This window comes from Azolla caroliniana, unplaced genomic scaffold, assembly GCF_043228905.1.
Source record: "Azolla caroliniana isolate FFs.n. ecotype wild unplaced genomic scaffold, voAzoCaro1.0.p SCAF_7, whole genome shotgun sequence".
NCBI classification, from domain to species: Eukaryota; Viridiplantae; Streptophyta; class Polypodiopsida; order Salviniales; family Salviniaceae; genus Azolla; species Azolla caroliniana.
In genome coordinates, this window is record NW_028230442.1 from 2901892 (window position 1) to 2922547 (window position 20656).

Below are 20656 nucleotides of genomic sequence, written 5' to 3' on the forward strand. Positions count from 1 at the left end.
TAAGGCGGCGTGGCTTGTATATTTAATCCGGGAGAGCAAGCCAGGTGGGGGGGGGGGGGGGGGTATATATTTCGGGCATGCAAGGCATTCCGGGGGGAGTATTTTTCGGACGGGAGGGACAACGAAGGGAAGGGTCGTCCAAAGATAGCGGGGTTGTGGTCAAGAGCTAATAAGGTTATTAAACAATTAAAAGTCAAGTGAAGAAGTAAAGGGGGGGGGGGGGGGAGAGGGCCAAAGGTAGTGGAGGTCTAATATTGTAATTTTGTAAAAGAAAGGGATTAAATAAGTAAACTCGGAGAATGAAATAAATAAAGACCGTAAATAATAATAATTATAAATAAATAATAATACTAATAATAATAGGACCCCAGAAAAAGGAAATCAGAGAGAGAGAGAGAGAGAGAGAGAGAGAGAGGAAGGAATTTTTAACCTCCTCTCTGCAGAAGCGCCGCCGCCATCGCCGCCGCCTCTTCTCTGCAGAAGCGCCGCCGCCATCGCCATCGCCGCCGGCTCTCTCCCTCTCCATGTCTTTGTCGCCCATCCATAAGCCGCCTCCTCGCCTTCTCCTCCCGCCCTATACGAATTCGCCATCGCTGTCACCATCGCCATCGCCATCCCAGAAGATTCCCGCCGCCGCCGCCGCCGCCTCCGCCTCCGCTGCCGCTTCGCAGAACTCCTGGGACCTCCCCACCACATCCTTCTCCTCCCCTGGATCCACCCCCCCTCCTATTACCTCCCACACCTCTGCAACTGAATCCCCTGTTCCCAACATTGCTCGCTCGGCTTCGGCTTCGGCATCGGCTTCTGCATCGGCTTCGGTTTCGGCTGTGGCCACCACATCCCTATCCACTCCTCGCATCGGCAGCGGAAATCCTTCTTGCCACTCTCCTTCGGTCCCAGACCCAGAGCCGGACCTGGGCCCCAGCCCCAGCCCCGGCCCCGGCCCCAGCCCTGATGCGGAGCGGCCAAGAACCGTATTCATCCATGACCCCGACCGAACCCAGAACCTAAACGAAGAATGCAATGGCCAGCGCTACTCCGGCAACAAGGTCCGCACCAGCAAATACACCCCCCTCTCCTTCCTCCCCCGCAACCTCTTCGAGCAATTCCGCCGCCTCTCCTACCTCTACTTCCTCACCATCCTTTGCCTGAACCAAATCCCGCAGCTCGCCGTGTTCACACGCTACGCCTCGGCCGTCCCCCTCGGCTTCGTGCTCCTCCTCACGGCTGTCAAAGATGGCTACGAAGACTGGCGCAGGCATCGGTCGGACGAGAAAGAGAATAATCGTCTGGCGATGGTGCTTAACCGAGATGATGGAGAGTATATCCCCAAGCGATGGAAACACATAAGGGTTGGAGAAGTGGTTAAGGTACATGCACATGAGACCATACCATGTGACCTCCTCCTCCTTAAGACTAGTGATCCCAGTGGATTAGCTTATGTCCAAACCATCAATTTGGATGGAGAATCAAATCTAAAGACGAGATATGCCCGGCTTGAATTGGCTTCCCAATTTGAAATGACCTCCAAGCTCGACAAAAACTCCTCCCAATCATCCCAATCCTCCCATCATAATGACAATGACAATCGCAATCACAGTCACCACCACCGCCATCATCATCATCCTATCATCTCCGGAAGAGTGATTTGTGAGAAGCCGAATCGGAACATATATGGCTTCACTGCTTATGTAGAGATTGATGGGAAACAACAAATCCCTCTAGGACCCACCAATATCATCCTTCGAGGATGCGAGCTGAAAAACACTTCATGGACAATAGGAGTGGTAATATATGCTGGCCAAGAGACAAAGGTAATGCTTAATAGTGCTGGGGCTCAATCGAAAAGAAGCAGATTAGAATCGAACATGAATAGAGAGACATTATGGTTATCGGTGTTTCTTCTTATATGTTGCCTTGTCTCAGGTCTTGGAATGGGACTTTGGCTTAATGCACACAAAGATGAGTTGCTACACCTTCCTTACTATGGGAAGACCAGTGAGAATTACTATGGCTACTATGGTACTATTGGGGAGGCTTTGTTTGCGTTCTTGAGTAGTTTGATATCATTTCAAATCATGATACCCATCTCGTTATACATCTCGATGGAGTTGGTTCGGCTCGGCCAATCGTATTTCATGATCCATGATGTGGAGATGTATCATAGTGAGACAGATACTAGGTTCCAATGTAGAGATCTTAGCATCAACGAGGATCTTGGACAAATCAAGTATCTATTCTCGGACAAAACAGGGACCTTGACGGAGAACAAAATGGAGTTTCGGAACGCCAGTATATTCGGAGGAGATTACACCCATGTCGGTTCCGGAAACAAGCTAGTTGATGTGATGAATGGTGTGTCTGTGTGAGGTTTCATAAGTTGTGTTGGGATCTTCTTATACTGCATTAATATATATGTATATATAACCTGGTGGTGGCTTCTTCATGCTTTTATGACACAGAGATTTCTAATGTGGGGGAGATTTTGCGTAGTACTGTGTCGGATGGTGGCATGGGAAGGGCCGTAATACTGGATTACTTCCTCACACTTGCAGCTTGTAACACGGTTGTTCCCACCAAAGTGGAGACCGATACATCTAATTTGGGTACTCTAGAATTGGAGATAACTGAACTCGGATCAACTGATGATTGTTTCACATGGGAGTATCAGAGTGAATCTCCGGACGAGCAAGCACTTGTTTCGGCTGCGGCTTCTTATGGATTTAGGTTACTATCGCGGACATCTAATCACCTTGTCATCGATATCCGTGGAGAATCACAAAAGTAAGCAAAACAATTAAGCCCCCATCTTGAATGTATGCATGTGTAAACCTTGATTCCAATCATTTAATGATTGTGTACCTTTCTCCACTCTCCTCCTCAGATGTACCTTGTAATGATTTCTATATATTTATTCTCTCCGTCTCTGCCGTGTAAAATGAATGAATGGCTTTCATCTTTCGTTAGTTAATTTCATCCTCTTTTCTTCCACTGTAGGCATGTAAAGCTTTGCCTTCATCTTGTTAGTGTTTCTCTGTTTCATTGGGGATTGGATTGCCATTTTTGGCAACTGAGCTAGTCAGGACTTGATACCGATTACCTATGACATAACACAGAAATAACCTGAATATCTCAGACAACCAACCCCCGTTATGCTTCTATGGGTTAACCTTAGACGATGCCTCCTGATATCTTTTACTTTTTCTCTTTTGTATGAATGCCCATGAGAAGGTTTGAAGTTCTAGGCATGCACGAATTTGATAGTAACCGGAAGTGTATGTCGGTAGTGCTCAAGTGTCCTGATGGGTCCACCAAGGTGTTTGTTAAAGGCGCCGACAGCACTGTGCTGAACAAGATCAAACATGCAAAAGGCAACGCTGAAATAGAAGAGGAACAGCAATCAAATGTTCTGCTCAAAACACAAATTCATCTAGCTCAGTATTCTGAACAAGGGCTGCGGACTCTTGTGGTTGCTGCCCGCGAGCTTAGTATTACTGACCTGAATCATTGGAAAAGACTGTATGGAAAAGCAAATGCTTCTCTAAAGGATCGGCAACACCTCCTTAACGAGGCTGCACAAGTAATCGAGAAAGATCTTACACTTCTAGGAGCGACAGGAATTGAGGATAAGTTACAAAAAGGCGTTCCGGATGCTATAGCCACACTACGTGAGGCAGGAATAAAGATTTGGGTGTTAACTGGAGACAAGCAAGAGACAGCGATATCGATTGGCCATTCATGTGCATTGCTAACGAATGATATGAAGAAAATAATCATTAATGAGAGCGAAAAGGACAGGTGCCTAGCTGCCCTTCGAAATGCGAGGGCAACATATGTTTTACCTTATGAGAATAGGGCAAAATATGAAATATTAAGTGGTTCAGTTGAGTTGACTTGCTCGGAAAAATGGAAGAGACAATCTGATTCGGTGCCCATATACAACGAATTGAGAAGTAACCAAGAAAGAGAGATGGAAGGCTCACAAGGAACGTGCTGCATGCTCGCACTTATTATTGATGGAAACAGCCTCGTCCATGCCCTTGAACCAGACTTAGAGCAAGAGGTGCTGTTGCTAACCGATATGTCTTTTTAAGGAGTTTCTAATGATTCAATGTGAATCACGTATATTGTCTTTAAGGCTCGTACATATGTAAGGCCAACATTGGTGCTTGCTTTTGCAGCTTTACGATCTTGCAACAGCATGTCGAGTTGTTATTTGCTGCCGTGTCGCACCACTTCAGAAGGCTGGCATTGTATCTTTAGTCAAGCGTAAATCCGGAGAGATGACATTGGCGATTGGAGACGGTATGCTCCAGGTTTAAAGAGCTTCAGAAAATGTGTCCCACATTTATAGAATATTTTTTCTTCTCATGGACATGGAATTGCATTGTAGGAGCAAATGATGTGTCGATGATTCAAATGGCAGATGTAGGAGTGGGTATCAGTGGACAAGAAGGACGGCAAGCGGTGTTAGCATCAGATTTTGCCCTTGGCCAATTTAGGTTCTTAAAACGCCTGTTGCTTGTCCATGGGCGTTTGAATTATCAGCGATTGGGTTCCATGGTGCTTTACAACTTCTATCGAAATGCGGTTTTTATAATGCTCTTGTTCTGGTAAGCTACATATAAAATTCTTTTGATTTGCTAATGCTGACCAGAAATCATTCTGCATCTTTAAAAGAAACGTAGCTATCATCATAACTTTAATATCATTATCAATTCCTACTTTAATGGTCTTGTCAGGTATATGTTATATTCCGCATTTTCGACATCCCCGGCAATAACGCAATGGAGCCTAGTACTATACTCAATTATATATACCTCTGTTCCAACTATCATTGTGGCAATACTGGATCGAGATCTTGATCCCATAACATTGCTGAGGTACCCGCCTCTCTATAAGGGTGGACAAAATGACGAGAGCTACAATAAGATGATTTTCTGGCTAACGATGCTTGACACACTCTGGCAAAGTATGATCCTTTTCTATGTGCCTTATTTAACTTACAAGGGAGGTGATATTGATATATGGAGCATTGGTAGTGTTTGGATTATATCAGTTGTTGTTCTTGTTAATGTGCATCTCGGGATGGATGTCCAACACTTCACTTGGATTACTCATCTTGTGCTCTGGGGCTCTATAGCTGCAACATATGTCTGCATTATTGTGCTTGATGTTGTCAATGACGAAAATCAAGATCATTACTGGTATGACATTGGTCCACCATTTTTTAAAACTCTTTTATCTATTTTTTCCACTTACACTGTACTTTACTCTTAATATCTATAACAGCTTTCTGTTCTTTTCTTTGTTGATTTTAGCCATTATCTCTCATATACGGTACACTGATCTGTTGTAGGGTTATCTTTCATGTGGCTTCAAGAGCTTCTTATTGGCTTAATATTGTGTTGATTGTCATACTTGCATTGCTTCCGCGTTTTGTTATCAAAATGATCAGACAGATGTTTAAACCATCAGATGCTCAAATTGTCCGAGAGAATGAAATCCTTCTTAATGCGGATCGAAGTTCCATCTCATCATTAAAGAAAACGTAGCCAAGTGATATAAGAGCTTAGTGTGTGACTTAACCCAACAAGTTATATAAAGTTGTTTCTCGCCCAGAAACTGAGCAGAATCTCATGAATTTATGTTGTCCAGGTATTGATTTTTTACATTCTTTTCGTCCAAACTTCCTGAATTGGTGCTTAAATGGCGAGACAAATGTTAGTGATACTGAGTAACTATATGCACATTGCATTACATAGACACACAAAAAAATGTCATCGAAGCATATATGGTTGGGGTACAACATCTTTAGAAAATAATGGATTGGATTCCATAAAGGGTACTTAGTATGAAAGGCTGGTTGTATATTCGGATTTTCCAGAAATTGTATTGTTACAGAGTCCTCACATCCAAAAGAGGCGTTACAATATTTGTTATTCAAAAAATTGTGTATCACACACATCCTTTATGTACAATGAATCAAATGTCTAATTAAATTGTAATTATAAGGTGAAACGTACCAATTTTATTGTTAAAGAGTCTCAAAATTCCCGAATTCTACAAAAATAATGCCAGCAGTAATAATTTTGTCCTAATTTTAAACATGTCATCTTAGCCAGCATGCAGATATATAGGGGGTTATGGTTGCCGTCTAGGTAAAAATTCAAGTAAAGAAGGTAAGTTGTATTTTTTGAGCTATCCAACTCAATTTCACTATCGCATCCTAGATAGGAAAATAGAAGAATTGTTGAGGTGTAATTCTCAATGGTGCACAAAATGACCAAGCATTTTAAATGATGTATATTTGAATGTTGACGTAGAATTTAGACAGTTCAAAGACGTGAACTGTCCAGTAAATCTCAACATGAGAACCTTAAATTGTACAAACAGTAAAATGCTTGTATATAAACATTTTGAAATATGTTTATCATACTAAGATCAATTTTAACTTAGAAAGAATATCTTAAATCTTAAACTTACACAGTGTTGAATGCGGAACATGCAAATAAGGCCAATGCTCTCAAGATAGGAGACTTAGATACTTCAAACAATAACAACTCTTTGTCATCACTCGAATTTGTTTTATTAGCAAGCCATTGCTGACTGTCTTTTGCATTGAATGGTTAGAGAGGAGGTGTGGATGATATATATGGTTCCACAAGGATATGTCAACGATGTAGATTTTTTCTGGCCTATGCCATACGATTAACAGCATATGTTGCAAGAAGTTACATATGTTTTTCGTAAATTTGCTCTTATGCAAGTGTTTGCTGCTTATCTTGTAAGCTCTTAGATTATGCATGTAGTTAAAGCCTAGACCTAGAAGTTTTCACATCATGAAGTAGCACGCGACCAAAAAAAACAAAAGTTATAGAAGAAAGGTAAGATTGTATAGTATAAGGTAATGTTAGTATTTTTTATGCATATACATTAACTACATTAGCAGTAGGGATTAGTTGGAAGGATTACAATGTCCTTTATATGTTGTGGTAGTTTACACCTTGATCACTTGTAATATGTGCATGGAGGATGAGCTATAGAGTCTTTTTCCTTGAAGTGAATATGGATAGTTGAAGAATAAGACTCACCTTCCACATGTTTTTTAGATATGCTTTGAGTGATACTTTAAGAATTATGTTGTGGAATGTTTTCATTATGTTAGCGAAAATGTATTAGCCAAAATTCATTTTTCATTATGTTAGGCTTTCATGTTTATTGTAGTGGATCACAAAGTCATGGCGCATGTCCAGGTATTATAAGCTCTTACTTCAACCTTCATTAAGTTTTCTTACATGTGAAAAGAAAGCTAAATACTTGATTTCGATCAGGCTCCTTCATTTGCTACATGCATTATATGCAACCGAATAAGATGCATAACCCATCTTTCATTAGTTCCCCTTGCTGATATCAAATTGGAACATCAATTCCATTGGACACTGAAAGTCATTGTTCAAAATCCAAGCGTATCAACATTGATCGATGTTCAGATTTAATTTAGGATTTGTCATGTTCTCTTCTTGGATATTGGTTCATGAAATAGCCAATGCTTCAGATGTATGTCCCCTTGGATATGTTACCAGCAATTGGAGGATTGTATTCTTAATTTATGAAGATCTTCACAGAAGAGTAATGTACTTTATTGTGACAGTATATGAGGGTGATGCTGAACTGTCTTGAGAAGCATCACAAGTGCTCCTATTGTTATTAATTATACAACTTCGTTTTGTTTTGTTTTGTTTTGTTTTGAAGTAGATCACAATTGTTCTCTCATGGAAATTAAAAATATATCTAACTCTCACCTCTCTCTCTATATGTATATACATACAACGAATAGTAAGCACTCTGCAAAAAGAATGAAATTTTCTTAGAGAACATAGCATACATTGTTTTCATTTACAATGATAAAATTGGTGCGAGCATTAAGGAACTTAATGCACATATTGCTTGGGAAAAAAAACAATCATAACTACAAGTTACGAAACATTAGTCATGAAGATTTAAGCAAGGTATTTCTCAAGTTTCTCAACTTCCTCTGTGCTTCCAACATATAGTGGGACTCTTTGATGGACCTATTTGCCAAGAAAATTCAATAAGCTAGATGAAACATTTGATCAACTAATGAAAAATGATATCAAAAAAACTTAGTGATAGTTATTAACTAGTTAACTATCATGATAGTTGGGATAGTTATTATAATCTGGTATTGTTGCACTTGCATACTTATTATACACTTGTTTTGTGCACATGAAAGGTATTGTTGGAATTCTCATGTGTTTGTTTGAAGTCCAAAACCACCACAGGCCATAGAGTTGGGTTTGTTAGTGAAAAATATGATTGTTTTGGTTGAATTTCCTTTAATATTCTCAACCATTGTGATTTCTCTATCATCTCCATGTAATTATGATTTTGTTGGTTTGTTTCATACTCTGCAATGTCATGAGTTAATAAGGGAATTGACCCAACAAATACGGATTTTGTTTACTGTTATGAATGTCCAAAGCCAATGTATGAAATAGAACATATGTTTTACACCCTCATCTCTTTTATGCTCCCTGGGGTGCACACTTTCAAATCTTTGTTTACCTGGTTCTAATAAGCTACTTGACATATCTCCCTTCTATGAATGGTATGGGGTGAACAAGAGGTTTAGGGATAGAAAGAAATAAAGGAATAACTTCTTTTATTTCTAGGGGAGGCCAAAACCAATCTATGAAACAAAACATGAAAAATTTGTGCATCCTCTTTGGTATTGAGAGAGAGAGAGATAGAGAAAGGACGCACCTGTTCAGGCTGGATATCAAGGACACGGCGAGAGCCATCAGAACCCTTGCCACCAGCTTGCTCAGCCAAGAAGCTCATGGGGGCACACTCATAGAGGAGACGGAGCTTGCCATTCTTGCTCTTCTTGTCAGCCGGATATCCGTAAATGCCACCGTAAAGTAGTGTGCGGTGAAAGTCGCCAACGAGGCTACCGATGTAACGAGCAGAATATGGCTTACCAGAGGGTCCTGGGACCTTGAGGTCATCGATGTACTTGCGGAGCTTGTCATCCCAAAGTTGGTAGTTTCCCTCATTGAAGGAGTAGATGGAACCAGAGCTTGGGACCTTGATATTGTTGTGGGTCAATACGAACTCTCCGTACAATGGGTCAAGGGTAAATCCATACACACCTTTACCCACAGTTAGCACCATTATCACTGAGCTTGAGTACATGCAATAACCTGCGGCCAATAGATTCGACCCCGGTTGGCACACATTTACGATGCAATTTTGGGCTTGTTGGTCCAGCTGCTGATATAATCATATAAATGTCACCTAATTAGCATCCCCAAATATGGATGTGAAATCGATTTTATCAAGGACCTACACCAACAACACTTGCTTTCATAAATCTACATGCATGATTATACTAATGTGTCGTGACGCGATCAGTAGAGTGTTGTGATTCTGGTATTATTTCAAATGTATTAAGGATGCTTACACGGCATAAAATGGTTCATTGCGTGAAATGTAGAGGAGACAGTTTCTCCACGTTTGATGGACATGTCCTTTATGTGTTAGCAATACCTTTTGTTTTTCAAACTTGATAGATGTTACATATTTCTTAGATTTCTGGACAATCTGAACCACCTACAGGTAACCAAAAGGATTATCACAAACCCTAGTTCATTTGGTTGCTCCCAAGTGAAATATCCTCCTCATATTCAAAGTCATTAGTGTTATACATGCTCATGATTGGTTAGGACCAGCTTAAATTCAATTTCGGGCCAATTGGAGATGCCTGGTTCAAGTAACTTTGAGTTGAAGACCATCACATTGTGTTTGAATCCCAATCACACATGAGTCGAGGTGGATCATATCCACAAAGTCAAGTTACGTTCAATCACATCATCATTTGTAATAGATTCCCCAATGGGAATGCATTTTCTTAATTTAGAACGAGCAATTTCCCATCAAAAGGTTCCTAAAAACTATAGTCCAATCTATCAAAATGCAAGAAGAGCCCAATGCTCTCTTATGTTTTCTGACAATGGTCAACATTCATCTGAGCTCTTGCAAGTGAGGGTGCATTAGATCACCTGGTTATTGGTCGGGCCCTGAACCCCCAGGGATGTCCCCCCATGAAATCTTGCCTATAAAACCCATAATGCTTGGTCCTAATCCTACAAAAGCTTATAATCACTAGATCCTACAAAAGGAAGTGTGCCTACAAAAACATGATATTAGATCCTACAAAAGGAAGTGTGCCTACAAAAACATGATATTAGATCCTACAAAAGGAAGTGTGGTGTTTAAGTCCTAACCTACAAAAACATGTCAGATAATCATAGTGCAAGAACTTCTGAGACTTATCGTGTTTAAAAGAAACAATTTACCGCAGAGTCCTCGTCATCGATATTGACAAGGCATTCCTCGGTGGGTTTGTAGATACCGAAGATGGAGCCGGTGGAGACGGCAGCATCGATGTTGGAAGAGCCATCGAGTGGATCAAACACCACCACATAATTTCCCGAATAGCTCTCCTCGACAGCAACAGGTGTATCCTCCTCCTCCGAGGCTATGATACCTGTCCTTCCGCTACTCCGGAGACAACTGCTGAAGACCTCATTCGACACGACATCGAGCTTCTTTTGATCCTCCCCTTGCACATTCACTGCGCCTCCCTGAAGCCCAGTGAGATTCGATATCCCAGCGCGTTGGACTAGAGACGCGATCTGTTTGCAAGCCAGCGAGATGCTTGACAACACGATCGTGAGCTCGTTATCGATAACACCCTTCTGCTCTTCCTTCAATAGCCAACCTGTCAAAGTCTGTATATCGTATTGGTTACCGCTCTTCTTCTTCAATGCAGCCTCCTTGATCTCATCCGTGGTACTTACGGCCGCGGAACGGATGCTCTTTACGGATGCCGGACACATGGGTGGTTTCAAAGCACTGCCATTGCTGGCACTTGGATGCTTCCACACTCCATGGAATGCCGAGGAAACCAGTGATGACTTCGACGATGAGAGTTGTGTCGAAGCGAATGCGGCAGTGGATGTGATTGCCATAGCTCTTCTACTTTCTTGCTCTACTCTGCACCACTCTCCTTCTTTCTTTCTTCTAATGTTTCTTCCTTTTAGACTATCATCTCTTTGGTGGCATATCCACTGGGGGGCATCAGTCTCTTCTCCTTCTTCTTCTTTCTTCTTTCTTCTTTTTGTGGTTGCAATTCATGCCTCAATCTATCCATGTTTCTCTCTCTCTCTCTCTCTCTCTCTCTCTCTCTCTCTCTGGGCAAAAGCACACAATTGGCCACAATGAAATCTCTCTCTCTCTCTCTCTCTCTCTCTCTCTCTCTCTCTCTCTCATTTTCTTCTATAAATTTTGGTCTTTGTCATTCCTTTGCTTTCCTGAATCCTCATTACATTTTTAACTTAAGAGTTCCCATTTTCTTCCCCTTTTTGTTTCCCATTCATTTTGATACCTCTTCTATTGGATCGGGTGCGGATTCAAAATTCTACCGTGCTTTGCCCTACATACAACAACACATTAAATCAAAATAGGTTCATGAGGATTCACATGACACTTGAGACTCAAAGCCAAAAAGGATCTTGAAGCCACATGAGACCGAAAACATGGAAGGTTTGCACGGTTCGATATGATGTGAGAAGCAAAAAAACTAAACAAGTCTCGTAATTTCACATGAGAATGGACACAAAAAGGTTCTCAAAGGCTCACAAACAATAAAGCTAAATATGAATTGGGGTGCTCAGCTCAATGGGGAAGAAAAAATTTCTAACGTTCACACATGATCATGCAAAACAATTAAACCCTTAGGAACTCACTAGAGATTGAAGTAAAAATGTTCTCGACACTCACATGATGCTGGAAGCAAAACTCCTAGATGCAAGCATAAGGTCAACTTCCTAAGGTTTCTTGCCCATAGGCATGAAAAAAGCCTCATATTTGTTTAGTAATTATTTAATTACTCTCATGTGATGACACAATTACAATACTTTTTGGAACACATCTATTTTGTGCCCTCCACTTTCCTTTATGTGAACCAAATTCTTTACTAAGGTAGTAAGTGATAAGGTTCTAAAGCAAAATGGGCCACATCTTTCACCCATACATCTTTGGCACATCTAAAATGAGAAAAAGACATTCACTCTATCATGGGCATCAAGGCATTTAGAAATATTCTAGGAGAAGAATGATGATATTACACCTCTCAAAGCTTCTAATCTCATTTGATATTGTGATTATTACAATTTACACCTCATTTGATATTGTGATTATTACATCTAAAATGAGAAAAAGACATTCACTCTATCATGGGCATCAAGGCATTCAGAAATATTCTAGGAGAAGAATGATGATGTTATTACACCTCTCAAAGATTCTAATCTTATTTGATCATTTGATATTCTGAAAATATGTAGAGCTTGAAAGATGTACTAAGAACATAACTTGCAAAGGCTCATTAAATAAACATTCTTTGTTGAATTATTCTTGAAGCAAACTCTATTATTGTGGTGTCCATAATAATCCGTTGCTCCCATTATGACCATATTATTTAGTGGCATAATCTTAGTGACCATTCTAAAGCTAATTTAATGGTTTACAAGTATGATAAATGGGAAACCAATAATCCTATGACTTGGAACAAACCCATAAGGACCTATGACAAGTGGGAACAAGTGGTAGTTTGAGAGCCTATGATGTTAGACTATATAAATGGGACTAACTACCCTCTTCACGAAGACATCTTGACAAGGTTTGTAGACTTTATTGGTGAGACAAAGCTCTCTTCTTTCTAACCATTCATCCCAACATTCAAGATATACAAAATGCATTATTTGTGACAAGGGATGCTAACGGTTTTATGTTGAGGGTGTGGTTAAGCACATTTAAATCATCCATTTCATAATCTAAATATTCATAAATTATCATTATCATTCCAATAATAAACCACTACTACCATTGCTTTGACTACAATAATCAGCAAGACAATGCTCTCCAACACATTAACTTTACATTGGTATCTCTTACAAGTACATAAAAAATGTCCTTTTAATATGGTCAACTAACCTCAAAATATACCAGCATTTCTATCCTTGTAAATACATTTGATAACTACCCCTACTCAAAATACAATATACATGGTTGATTGTAGTCGTTGACAAACCAATTTGTAAATTGATCTCTCATTATCAATCTTATTGACCATTATTTCCTGCTACCATGCTTTACTAGATTCTCTGCAGAATAATCTGTATTGAAAATTGTCCCATAATTTGATGAACTCTTATTTGTTTTAGATACCTTTCAAATCTATTTCCACAATAGTGCATCAATTTAAATGTATACTCATATCCAGTACCCTTAATGAATACAATCATAGTATAAACCATACGTACCATATGTACATTTGCATTCAAGTATGGTAAACACCCTCTAAGTATGGTAAATACCATACTTTTGTGTTTATTATTTATTATAAGGCAAAACTTTTTCTAAGGTAAGAACATTAAGTTAAAAACTTTTAAAAAACCATACATATGTTTTCATAACACATGCATTCGTTTGCAAACGTAGGAAAAGAAAGTTTGCAAATGCATTCGAGGATATTACATATTATGAATACAATTACAGTAGCGAATATTCAATGCATTCAAAGTTTGTTTTTCTTCCATTTGTCAATCATACCTGCACCCCACTTTTTATGTTTTCAAAGAGGAAGCCAATAGACATCTTAATCAAATTACACAAAGCTAACAAAGCTTTGACGGTGAAGAAAAATATACAAGCCAAGTGTGCAATATAATCAAACCAATTCAAGAAAGGGTTCCTTCAAAATATACATGGAATTCAAGCTCATAAGATTTCATTGTTGCCAATTGTGCAACAGAAGAAGACTTTCCTTTTGAATAAATGTAGAAAACAGCAGACTTATGGAGAAGTCATGCAACCATATTAAAAAAAGTTGATGATTCTAACAATAATCACAAACACTAACATTAGAAACAAGGAAATATGACAGCAATTTCCTCATCAATATTAAGTTGCATCCGTATGAGATTATTGTCTAAAAAAGGATACTAAAGACATAATATTTTATTTGATGTTTAAACCTTGTAAAGAATAAACCAAGGAAAATGTGACGCATACCATGAATATCATCACAACCGCCCTATCATTTCCTGGATAATAGACACAGCATTACTCGTAATGCCACTCGCTATCATTTCAAACCATACAAATTATAAGGAATAAACCAAGGAAACTACTCATTTAGCATGGATATCAGCAGAAACATCAGATAAAAACATTTTTTCCCAATACCAATGGCCCCATCAAATAGTCTAGTTTTCATCCTTATTACTTGTAAAAATTTACCAAGGAGACTTGTCGGCTAACATGGCTCTTTGGAAGACTCACCACTTCATGTATAGCTTATAGATCGGAAGAGTCAAACCAAAACATTCTTTGCAAATTCCTGCTTTATTTTTTTAATGCCAAAATTGGATTCCAAAGCTTTCCTTAGGATCCCCAACGCATGGGTAATGGCTAAACATGGGGCTAAAACAAACCACCATTAAGTAGAATGAGTAGAACTCTTTTTCTTTTCTCAATAAAAAGTCTCCAAGAAGAAGGAAAAAAGAACACAACACAACAATTTAGTTAATGACTATTACCTAAGCCACAATTTTTAAATGATGCATATAAAAATTACGAGCCAGGACCCCAACCTCATCTTTCCTTTTCCTTGCACTCGTGCTTTCAGTTACATTTTTGCTTTGTTTTTCTTCTTTTGATCACTCATTCAAGTACAGCTGTTGCTCCAATTGCCTTTAATTTCTCCACAATTTGATCGGCTTCTTCTTTCCCAACACCTTTCTTAATCATAGCTGGAAGCTTTTCTACCAGTTCCTTAGCTTCTTTCAAACCAAGAGAAGTAAAAGTCCTAACTTCCTTGATAACTTTTATTTTAGCTGAAGCATCAAATTTCTCAAGTCTAATATCAAAGTTAGTCTTTTCTGGTATTTTCTCTTCTTCTTTGGCTGCTAAGTCCGGAGCAGATGACCCCATTTGCCCGCCCATTCCACCATAATAAGGCATTGCTGAATCAGGCAAACCAAGCTTCTTCTTCAAAAGATAAGACAAATCTGATGCCTCGATAAGGGTCATATTAGCAATTTTATCTACAATGTTAATGATCTTCTCAGCTGGGGGGCTTCTAGATTCAGATGGATCAAAGTTTGAAGGATTGTAATCTGCAGGTTTTGTTGGATCAATTTCATCTGATATTGTGTCTAGAGTTGTTTCTTTAAGGCTAGGAGAAGCTGCACCTAGAGCAATTACACTAGTATGAAAAGGAGATTTCCATGTAGAAATCCTACCAATTACTGAATAATGGCATGATTCCGCTGGTGAAGGAACCACCCCAAGAATTTTCGTTTGCGAAATTAGTGACAATGGCAATCTTCTAAGAAAAATAGTCATTCTTTCTACAATAACGTTTCTCCAAAACTCATGTATATATCAATAGAAAGCTCTTTCTTTTCGTTCCCCTTCTGTGTGTTCTTTATTTCTCTTCCGGTATAATCCCTCTTTCTTTCTTTCTTTCTTTCTGCCTTTCTTTCTTTACCCCTTCGATCGATCGACAAGGGATGTATCAAAGAAAAACTCTTCTGGTGCAGTCATCATTTCTGCTAAGCTTTTTTGAGATGAAATGGAACTACCTGAAATGACGAGCCGCAGCTGTTGGGCACTTCCATGGCTGCGCCGATGTTTGCTCCTTCGACAGTTTCTCTCTCTCTCTCTCTCTCTGAGAGTGAAAAAATAGTGTTTTACATAAACCCTAGATGTAAACCAAACTCTGAACTAAAATCTCTTGTGAAATTATAATAACAAAGAATTCCTAGTGAGAATGCATACATTGATATATATATATACATACATACATATACATATGTATCATTGTATGTATGTATGTATGTATGTATGTATGTATATATATGTATATATGTATGTATGTATGTATGTATGTATGTATGTATATATATGTATATATGTATGTATATATGTATGTATGTATGTATGTATGTATGTATGTATTATATCTGTATAGGCTAACAACAATAAAGCTCTCATGAGGCCTTCTCTTCGGTAACCCGCAACTCACGTTCGGCTATAGCCTATGTTCCCATCTCAGACTCTATTTCTCGCATTCGAATCCCATGGCACTCCTATTGCTTGCTCTTCTCATCATCACTTAATTGATCGACATGACACGTGTTTGTGACTCCTATTGTTCAGTCGTCATTAGCTACTCACGACAACAATCTTTCATTTTTCAATTCAGGGTATCGAATCTATCGATGGTTTCCTTATGTACCCTGAAACCAACCAAGGAGAAGAACCGGTGCCCTCGGCCTTTATCATTGACTCATTGCCCCCTTACGATTTGAAGGTTAATTGGAAATAAAAATATTGAACCACATAAATATATCATCTGAAGCTTCACATATATTCATACTTTGCATTAGTGTGTAGAGGCTTAGTAACATGGACATTGAGAACACCATTACCTTTGCAAATGATCATGGATTCACAAGCTTTATGTTTGGGAGGTTGACTCAATCTCAGCCTTATAGTTTCTTATAATGATTTTGTCTTTGCATTATGTTATTTGTTCTTCAAGTTCATCTCTTACACATGACATATAGAATCCTAGGTAGATTTCGCAAGAGGGTTAATACTGAGCATGTCCATTTTGTTCATCAAAAATATAATGGGTCACTAGAAATAAGATAGACATGTATGTTGATTGTATGCACGTGCACTATTAGTCTCATTATAATTAGCACAACATGTTTTTATCCAAGTCTATATTGAGCTAAAATTTTCAATTTCTAAATAACCAAGTTTAATAAGCCACCAACTAGTTTATATGTTGTACGGTAGCATTGGTCCTCTCTTCACAAGGTTGGATCCATATGTATGTTTCTCTTGATTTAATGTCCCTACCAAGTAACATTTGCTAAAATTCTTCCAATCTCTCTCTCTCTCCTTTTTTTATTGTAATTAGCTTACCTTATTGGTAAGTTGTTACACTACAAGCCACTATGTTTTAGCTTCAAAACCCAATTTTCCTCACCTCTCTATTATATACTTCATACGTATCTCTTAATTCACTAGGTGTCACTATGACCTCCTAGTCTCCATTGGTCAACCTTACCAACTGAGCTACATCCATCTGGGTTATCTCTCTCTCTCTATTAGACTATTAAAACAAGGTCTGAAGCCTTGGGTGCAATTGACTTTTGTACAAAATATATAGAACTCACCTCATCTATAGCCCAACTGCTTTTTTCATATTGTATTTTGTATAGAACTGTCATCTCAATAAATAACCTTACGTTGTATGAGATTTCTTACATTCACATCCATAGTTTCAATTTCATGTCTATACAGTGTCCTTTCCTCATAAGCCACTTTCTCACAGAATTTTCAATAGCACTAATTCTATAAGTAGGTTTGATTTTGATTCTTAAATTCTATATGGAACTATTTTCAATTAAAGAGTACATATCTATATAGTTGGCCTTAAACAACTTTACAAAAATTTGTTATTATGGAGAACAACATCATCAATGAGCTATCCTTCCAGAAACATACACAATGTGAAATTTTGATAAGCCTGAAACACTATTTGTTCATTAAACTATAGCTACCAATACTCTACCATCAGTCTTTTATTTAGACATCTTATTTCCCAAACAATTTCAATATCAATAAAAATGAAATAAACATGCACATGTATGTATTACAATAAACATGCATGTGTTTGTTTATAACACTATGCAAGCTAACTACCCACATGATGCTTTCATTCTATATTTAACATTGTTCCAAACATAGAACGTAATATTCGTGTTCGTGCAAGCATTCCAACGTTTGGAAACGAACACGTTTGAAATGGGAAAAATACGTCCTCCTTTTTTTTTATTTTTTTCCATCAATTATCATTGTAATTTAACTCACCCTAGTGGTAAGGAGTCATGTTATTTTTGTTTATGTCTTGGGTTCAATTCCCAATTTTCTCTTCCCCCTCTTTCATTAGTACCATGTCATTGCAAAATTTTATGTTAGTATTATAATACTTTTTTTCTTTTAAATTTTTATTATGACAACTAAGCACAACCTAGTGGTAAGTTGTTGTGCTACTATTACTTGTGTGTTCCTTTTTCTTCTTTTTCTTTCTTTCTTTGTTATTAGAAATTAGCTCACCCGAGTGGTAAGTTGTTATGCTACAACTACCTATGTCATGTTTTCTTCATATTCTCAAATATACGTTTTATGAGTTTTTGAACGTTTGACTATAATTTATAATGAAATATTTTGATTCAATCTCTATAGTTCATACTCATTTTTTTGTAAAGTTCTAAAGTGAGGATGATAGAGATGTCTTGATTCGCATCCCAAAAGCATGCATGTGATACAATGCAAATATTGCAACCATACTTATGTTGGTGGTTCACAATGGATTGGAGTCCACTTATTAGGATTGAGAGTGAATCAATATATAATATAGACCCTAGTCAATCCAATCCAACTTTGAGATGATTTACCATACACGTTTGATTGAATCATTCTCGAATGTGAATGCGCGTATGATACGTATGGTTCATTCTATGGTTCCAAAACTATCTTTTAGAATTAGAATTAGAATTTTTATTGTCCATAAAGAGGCCAATTTTGACCTATGGGACCAAAGTATACATGTGTTCTTGATATGCGTCTCCTTCCTAAGACGGGGGTAAACATATATTGAAGCACAAAGTCTTTATTCATAATTTAAGCATACACATATGAGCTCAACTTTCTAGATGGTGACTTAAATACGGCACTTAAGTTATCACTTCCTCTTAGTATGTCAACAAATCTTGAACGAATTGCATTATATGTCGAGTAGGTGAAGAAGAAGTGACATTCATCCTCTACCATACCTTCATTACATACTTTACATGTCTTCAAATTCGTTACATTTTGTACCATGGTGCAACTTCAATACCTAACTTGTGAGATCGAGTATGACTTAATGCGAGGGTTCTACGAGCATTACTACTCATATTGATAATGAGATAAGGTTGGATATGATCAATAGGCACTCTTGCTTTATATTGAGACCAGCATTTGGGGTTGACATTTGCAATGTAATATTCTAGCTTTGTCCTCTTACCATCTTCTCACTTCATCCTTAATGAGTCCACCAACCTTTCTTCAATCATTACATAATGCATAGCATCGCCCAAAAGCTCTAAAAGATCATCAAAACCCCATCTTCTAAATAATTTCCTTATGTCAACAACCCAACCAGATGAGAGAATCTTACTCTAGTGATTATTAAAAATTAACATTATAACATAAAGATATAAAAATACATTATGCATGTAGATACAAGTCAAAACCTCTTGAAGGCTTGAGACAAATATAAATAGTTACAATTTAAGAACCGAGATTTGATGAATGATGGATGTTTTGGAAGTACAAACGGATATCAATAGTTACAATTCAGGAAACTGAGATTTGATGAATCATAGATGTTTGGGTGTAACTACCCCTTGATAAAATTATCAAACGCTTCATTATTCACGACATGTATTGAAGCCAAAAACCATGTGACTGATTGTTGCCTCTTTGTTCCAACCTATTTGCACTGCATCAAGAAACTCAAAATGTAGCAAAAAATTTCAAAGTAAATGGAATAGTTCATGTTTTTCAGATATGAGAAGAAGAACTGACCACGGCAATAGGTTTACATAAAGTTTCTTACCATTGAATTGGAGTTATAACTGGGGCCTTCTTCCTTAGCAGCATCGTGGACTCCTAATTACTTCTTGCTCGACCTGTATCATCAGCAATTAATCTTTTCTGCGATTATCGTACCAAATATATGTTGTCAGAAAAAGACAATATACTCTGAACTCATGAAATTTATATTTTCAACACAGCCAAAGAACTAAAAATACCAAGTGTCAATGGTCAAATAGCATTTGTGAAGAGGCACTCTATAATGATATATTGAAAAGGATCTTTGAAATGTGACATATATCATGACGTACAGTATAATCAATTAACATTTCTTTTTCAAGTGTACATAAAACAAGAATAGTGGTTACCATCTTTTGATGCATGAATCAGATGAAGGTCAAATTCCCAATGCCAGTAGCTTGTTACAATACCTTAAGTAGCAAGGTAGAGGGTACTAACACCCAATTTTTTTCATTTGTGATTACAAACATGAATGTCTCAAATATCTAGGATCAGAATTTTTGCAGAATTTGGCATTCCTTAAGTACTCTGCCAGAGTACTATGTACTATGTCCTCAAAGATTATGCGTCCCATGCCATCAAAAGCACATTGAGGACTAGCCATTGTTGCAACGTGTAGATAAGCTATATCTGATCCGGAGATAAATACACACAACTAATCTCCATCCAGTGAATAACCTGTTAATATAATTATGTAATCTAGATTATATACCCAGAAAGAATGGTGGACCCACATATGATGCACTGCAACATGAAAATTTAATCTTGACAGCCAATACATGGGACCTTCTGGTTGTGAGCCACCTGAAACAAAACAAAAATTAGC

General features: G+C 38.0%; 2 protein-coding genes across 3 annotated transcripts; one reads left to right on the plus strand and one right to left on the minus strand.

The window, feature by feature from the left end:
• The first annotated feature begins 524 nt into the window (after positions 1 to 524).
• On the plus strand, positions 525 to 6061 carry LOC147861540 (phospholipid-transporting ATPase 1-like). Its single transcript, XM_087322404.1, has 7 exons — positions 525 to 2355; positions 2463 to 2784; positions 3232 to 4063; positions 4182 to 4305; positions 4394 to 4613; positions 4743 to 5207; positions 5360 to 6061. The coding sequence occupies exons 1-7, from the start codon at positions 525 to 527 to the stop codon at positions 5553 to 5555; spliced, it is 3990 nt and encodes a 1329-aa protein (XP_087178530.1). The 3' UTR covers positions 5556 to 6061.
• A 1788-nt stretch (positions 6062 to 7849) lies between these two features.
• Positions 7850 to 11174, minus strand: HCEF1 (high cyclic electron flow 1). Of its 2 annotated transcripts, none has more exons than XM_087322289.1 (3): positions 10383 to 11174; positions 8788 to 9294; positions 7850 to 8075 (listed from the first exon to the last, which is right to left on the minus strand). In XM_087322289.1, the coding sequence occupies exons 1-3, from the start codon at positions 11055 to 11057 to the stop codon at positions 8004 to 8006; spliced, it is 1254 nt and encodes a 417-aa protein (XP_087178415.1). In that variant the 5' UTR covers positions 11058 to 11174; the 3' UTR covers positions 7850 to 8003. The 2 variants fall into 2 exon arrangements, with proteins under 2 accessions (XP_087178415.1, XP_087178416.1); XM_087322290.1 differs by having other exon boundaries at positions 8788 to 9297; positions 10383 to 11173.
• Between the last annotated feature and the right edge of the window lie 9482 nt (positions 11175 to 20656).

Coding starts and splice junctions, on each gene's coding strand:
- LOC147861540 (XM_087322404.1), top strand. CDS start 525: ATGTCTTTGTCGCCCATCCATAAGCCGCCTCCTCGCCTTCTCCTCCCG. Junction 2,356..2,462: donor GCTAGTTGATGTGATGAATG/GTGTGTCTGTGT, acceptor TTTATGACACAG/AGATTTCTAATGTGGGGGAG. Junction 2,785..3,231: donor ATCCGTGGAGAATCACAAAA/GTAAGCAAAACA, acceptor GCCCATGAGAAG/GTTTGAAGTTCTAGGCATGC.
- HCEF1 (XM_087322290.1), bottom strand. CDS start 11,057: ATGGCAATCACATCCACTGCCGCATTCGCTTCGACACAACTCTCATCG. Junction 9,298..10,382: donor TCGATGACGAGGACTCTGCG/GTAAATTGTTTC, acceptor TGATTATATCAG/CAGCTGGACCAACAAGCCCA. Junction 8,076..8,787: donor TTGATATCCAGCCTGAACAG/GTGCGTCCTTTC, acceptor CTTGGCAAATAG/GTCCATCAAAGAGTCCCACT.